Source organism: Atta cephalotes (genome assembly GCF_000143395.1).
Source record: "Atta cephalotes unplaced genomic scaffold scaffold00023, whole genome shotgun sequence".
NCBI classification, from domain to species: domain Eukaryota; kingdom Metazoa; phylum Arthropoda; class Insecta; order Hymenoptera; family Formicidae; genus Atta; species Atta cephalotes.
Genome location: NW_012130087.1, coordinates 2,337,234 through 2,343,424, shown reverse-complemented (window position 1 = coordinate 2,343,424; position 6,191 = coordinate 2,337,234). Strand labels below are relative to the sequence as shown.

General features: G+C 36.6%; 1 protein-coding gene across 1 annotated transcript in view; it reads left to right on the top strand.

Moving 5' to 3' along the window:
- Nucleotides 1–4,193, top strand: part of LOC105620007 — an 8,059-nt gene extending 3,866 nt beyond the window's left edge. The window contains exons 2-4 of the mRNA XM_012201517.1: nt 360–523; nt 2,601–2,769; nt 4,001–4,193. Of these exons, the coding sequence (XP_012056907.1) occupies nt 360–523; nt 2,601–2,769; nt 4,001–4,193 (526 nt within the window). The remainder of the gene's footprint in view (nt 1–359; nt 524–2,600; nt 2,770–4,000) is intronic.
- Nucleotides 4,194–6,191: the final 1,998 nt, after the last annotated feature.

Genomic DNA, 6,191 nt, shown 5'->3' with positions numbered 1-6,191 from the left:
TATATATATATATATATATATATATATATATATATATATACATACGTTGCTCCAATGATTTGATTACTAAGCCAAGATTAAAATGGAAAACAATTTATTCTGCAAAAATCACATTGAAATCTTTGTTTCTTTCAAATAATTAAACAAAAAAATGCTTAAATTTTTATTAATCGTTTTTTTTGCTTTAATTTGATTGATGAAAGAATATTTGGATGAGTTAAATACACAACGCCCTGAAAACTATTAACTGTGTTTTGAGGAGCAAATTATACTCAAACTATCGACCGATAGTATGTAAGAGAAAATATTAATAATAACTAGGCAGAGTACAACGGATGTTATGTATACCGTTCTCGCAGCGCCGCGATATCGAGGAACTTTAAGAATCTCTGGGCAGGCAGTAGTCGAACCGCGCGATCGCATCAGCCACGGACGATTGATCCCGAACTGACAAGGCAGGCGCTTTTACACAACTACAAAGCGGCTCACGGGGACTATTCTATCGCCGGAAGTTCCCGGAACGGTAAGTCGTTTAAACTCACCGTGTTCCGCTCATCGTGGAACGCACATTCTCTTTCCAAATCGCGCAAGAGAGATCGATATCCTAGAATTGCTTTATTTTGTTACTCTAATGTTCGTGAATTACTATTTTCACGTCCTTATCTGCGTTGCAATTGCTAATTATATCGTGATCCAATAGACTGTTTACAATGTTGTTATAATCTTCTGTCGATCAGTTTTATATCTGTACTTGCAACTTCGCTTCCTTCTGTTTTGTGTTAAGTAGTTATTGTAATCCGATCGCTGAGGTTTATGAACAAAAGAAATGATAAAATTTATTTTATGTCTCTCTCAACTTCTTGCGTATAAATGAATAAATCTCTGTTATCTTGATTGAATAAATTAAATACGAGAATTAAATCGTTCACGAAAATAAATGTGTTTTAATCCTACGAACAAGTATCGAACGGAAATTTAGAAATGAGTAATCATTTTTGCTTCTCTTAATTTCTCGAAAAGAACATGTAAATAAATAAATAAATCGCTCTTATCTTGATCGAATAAATTGAAATGATTAAACTTCACTGTCTACACAAGCAAACGTAAAATTTCAAAAATAATCATTGGCACACGATAATTCAACAAGAACATTAAGAAATAATAAAAGTTAATAAAAATTTTGTTTTATTACTTGTTTCATAGTTTCGAGAAAATTTCAGGATTTAAAAAAGCCTATTATTGAACGCCGAGACCATATTCCGTAAACGCGAATTATCCGGGAAGTGCGAGCGCTCTTGCTTTGGTATTCGCATAAAACGACCCTGTTCCCACGCAACCGAAGACCTCGAAAAAAAAATCTTGTGACGCTCTGAACGACGGAGCTCTTGGGGTCCCACGAACAGACTCCGCGAAAATTGGAACAACCGGTTGCAAAGTAGGTACCGATCGACGTGCACATGCAGCCGTTTACGATCTTGCTCGCTGCCCTGCAGCCTTCAGTTATACAGCTTTCCTGACACGAAAACCCGCTTCTAACCCGACTTCTAACCACTTCGTGCTTCCTAGCGGGTCGTCGGAGTTCTGTGAAATTCGCGCGCAGCCGATGAGATGTGACCCGCGTAAGTTTTCCGTTCAAGGGTCGTCATCGCATCGTGGTGCTTGATCTTTCCGATAATAGTCGGTTGGTGGAACACCGATGGACCAGCAATAAAGGCATCGTGTTATCCAGCCAATACAGTTATCGTTCCTTGTGCTCATAACGGGACCCACCGGCGACCCACTCGTCGTTTCGAGCATATATGCTCGTTTCGAAATGCTCGCGACAAAGGCTACTGATTCCGAGAGCGAATCTCTCGACTTAACTCTAATTGTTCACCAACACTATTCTGTTTACAGTAGTAGGCCTTAATCGGTGGATTTAATAACTTGATCAAATATGTCAAAAATCGAAGTTCGAATATAAAAAATTTATATTCTTAAAGTAACAAGTTTCGAATGTAGATGTTGCTTGTTTGTGAAAAGTATTATCTCAAATTTTAAAATAAGCATTTAAAATAACGATATTTATTTTAAAATGTTTATATTCTTATTTTAAATAAATACTTATAAATATTTTTTTTATCCTTATAAAAAAGAATTATGTGTTGACTTTTTCTTTTATAGAAAAAAACATTTTATAGAAAAAAAAATTATCTTATCTAAGAAAAGATTTTTATTATTTGCAATTTTGTCTTTAGCTTTAATTTATCGGTGAGCAGAAAATTGAACGGCGAAACTTTTCGCGCATTCCGAATGTGCATAGAACATTGGCGTGTTTAATGATCTATATACTTGTAAAGATGCTGTTTTTAATCTTCGTAATTTCATAGGGGTCCGTATGAATCCCGTATTCTTACGGGACCATCTCGTATACTATACCGTATTATAACGTTCTAGTGCTGTCAATAAACCGCAATAACGTTTTATGTTAAGTATACATATTTGTGCGTAAATAAGTACAATCCGGAGAATACGATCCGCGTCAAGATTATAATAATGTTGTGCAACATAATGAGAAAAAAAATTATAATCCCACGAAGTGACCGTCACTGGGTTTTCAGGCCGTGCGTTTTCCGCGAAGGAAAGTTGCGGCTCACCCGCCAGGCTCTGCAAAACAAGGTATAATACCACAGCTCCTATGTATGGCATCAGCCTCACCAGCGGACAACCGGTAACAATCGTACAGAAGTTCCCCGATCTCCTGCAGCAAGTCGTCTTCGAAGTCTGCGAGTGAGTATCGTGATTTTCGGATTCTCAGAATATTTATAATCAATTCTTCAGCGGCTTCTTAATTTTTCTGCATCAAATTTTTTAACGACCCAAGAAAAATGTTATATATATGAATGATATTATATATAATTGTATATAAAATATGTCAATTTTTTTATATAATTATATATAATTTTATATAATTATATTTATAATTATATATAGTTATACATATATGAAACATTTTTTCCCCGCAGAGTTTTATGAAGCTTATGCATATATTTACGTTCAAAGTTTTTTGCTTTAAAATTAACTGGAAAAAAAATTTATAATTTGTTTGTTATACTTTTAGAGAAATTGCTAAACGAAATCTTTTTATCTTCAATAGTATATACTTTACTAAAATAACTCTTCAGAGATTCGCTTGAAAATTTTAATAAGGCAAATTTTAATTCCATTTATCCTAAAATACTTGATGAATTTTTGAGCATTCTATACACGCATTTTGCTTAAGATATAACACTTTCTGCAGTTAATTTATGTAAATGGGATTCGTGTGTGGTCGACACATATTATCGACACAATATATTGCATGAATTTTTAAACGGTGATTTATAAGAGCAGCGGGACATCGGACCAGATTGTAATTCACCTGGGCCACCCGCTGAATTAATTTGAATGTGGCACAGTAGGACGAACTGGTTTACAACTATGTGTTCGTGATCAACATGCACCTACTTTTAAGATCTTTTTTTGTATAAAATTCTTTCCCAGATAACTTAAATATAGTTCTATTAGTCTAAAGCATCAAAGTTAACGAATTAATTCTACATGTGTTGAATAGTGCAATTGAAGTTCTCTCAAATATATGTACAAATATTGTAAATATATGTATACGTAAAGAATACTAATTTTTACTATAGCAGATATGCATCGAATATATCGAGATATATCCGAGAAATTCATGATACAGAAATTAATAAAGCCACGCGACAAAATAAAGGAATTTCTTTGTCATTTAAATGCTGCTCGGGAAGAACCATCTCGTAAAGATAGATGCGAATGTCATAAGGTACATGAGCAACTTCGTGTACATGCATCCTATCTCGGGGAGAGGCACATATATTACACTCCAAGTTATGTCAGCTTACGTATTCAAGCGCTACGGAATTGCTACAAACGCAACCCGTAAACAGCCTCTCGCCCGGTGAACGAACCCAACAGAATCTCTCTCATCGGTCGGTTGTTTCAGATCGAAGGAATGCGACGTGGTTCATGGTGAGTGCACGCAGACCTACGTACCGTACCTGTTTCTGGTGATTCCTCTCGGTCCAGTGACCTTGACCGGCCAGGATTACGTACTAGTGGAAAGCGGTTGTGTCTGCAAGCCGAGAAATTCGGCAAGCGCGTCTACCGATACGCCGCCGGCTGTTCCAAGCTTCTAAACGTTCGTCAAGTCCACACAAGTCGCAAGCATCTCTGAATGTTCTTCGTTCCAGAGGACAGGACATTCTAAACACCGCGTTCTACTAGAACGCCATGGCATAGAGCGATTTCCGGCATTAAAATCTCCCGAATGGCTCGATAATTTCATCGATGCGATGCTAGAATGCTATTTTTTGAAAGAAATTTTTCCAGCAAGAGTGTGGATGTATGAAACGAATTCCGGGATAAACGGAATGAATCTGTATTCCATTTTTTTTACCAGCAGATATCATTGCATAATTCCACACAACTTAGTCTATTATTTAATTTAATCGATTATTAACTATAACTGAATTTCAACATAAAACGTTTGTTAATTTATTAGATGTTTTATCTCACTAATTTACAATTTTTTTTATAAGAACTTTTTCCTATATTTTTTTCTTGAAAGTTTTTACAGATTTATTTGACTCCGGAATTGAAGATGCTTTGCGCAATTAAATTAAAAAGATGTCTGCTGATAATAGATTAATAGAACGAAATATATTGAAGATTTCTTGAGAGAAATACTTCTAGTGAATGAAATGCCTCGTCACAAATCGCAGTCGCTTGAGTCTTCTTGCATTTGTGACTTTGATCAATGAGATCTGGATGGACTATCACGATGACGAGAATTCGTTGTCTGACTACGGAAGATAAGACTGTCGCAGTTGATGGATTTCATCAACGATAAATATCTCTCTCGACGAGTTTACATATCGTCTCTTTTTAAGACACCTGAATACTTCTAGGCTGATACTCAGCGGATGAGTCAAATCAGTCTGCTCATTTATAGTTATATGCTCGAGCCGATAATATAAAATGTGTTTTTAATCGAAATCTGCTTACGGGTAGCTGGAGTGTAAGAACGATTCGAGCATTATCCTTCTTCCGTTCTCCTTCTCTCTTTCTCGTGCCAAAAGGCTCGGCAGGACACATATTCCAGTCGGCAAATGAAAAAGCAAATCAGGGCAGTGGACAGCCGCACCGTTTCGCGGAATCCGGTCTCGGAATTCAATCGAGTTCACTAGACTTGCCGCCTCTCTGAGCCGGTTTCGAGCAGGTGCAAATGGCATTTCAGGTGAGCCTGGGTATCCACCGATTGGAGGAACGTCGTCCACGAGCTGGCTGGATCCCTTAAGTGTAACGTCGTCATTAAGTTATATCACGCGCGCGCTGGAAGCTAATCCACATACGCACGCTCGCTATTATATCGCAATAAAATCAACACATTTTTGCATTTATAAAATCGGTCGAGGATCGTTGGCGCGATCTGTACGAGCGGGCATTCATCGCTATGTAATTTATCTTTACGACGTATCGTACACTTTAAGAATCATCCTGTCTTCCAGGATTTCCGGGATGCGAGGATAATGGACAACGGAAAATCTACGTTACTATATGTCGTACAAAGTAGCGTCGAAATTTTAGATTTTCTAAAAGAATTGTAACTTTTCTTGTTTAAATAATTTAATTATTTTTGCTCATTACATTAAATATTTTTGTAATATTAAATCTACAAATTTGTCATGTAAAAACTAATCCGAAATAATACTCTCTTATTTTTGTACAATCTTATTTCTACGAATCTTTTATATATGCGAGTCGTTAGTTAAGATAATAAATTATTGCTAATATAAAATTCACGGATTTATATCATAGTAATGATGCCGATTAAAAATGCTTGAAAGATGTCTGCAAAACTTCCGCATCTTTCAATTGTCTTTATGCCATTTTTTTCCTTCTCTAACACTCACATTTCCTATAGCGGTAGCAATTATAGTAAGGCCGGTAGTAAGCATTCTCCATTTACTGGGAGTATGTCATCATGATTTCAACCTGCTGACCCAAAGAGAGAGAGAGAGAGAGAGAGAGAGAGAGAGGAGGGAGGGGTAGGAGAAGACTACTACGTTACGTTACCTTACCTTCCGTTCCGGTTCCCGTTTGTTACGTACTACGTACGACGTAACTCCCTACCC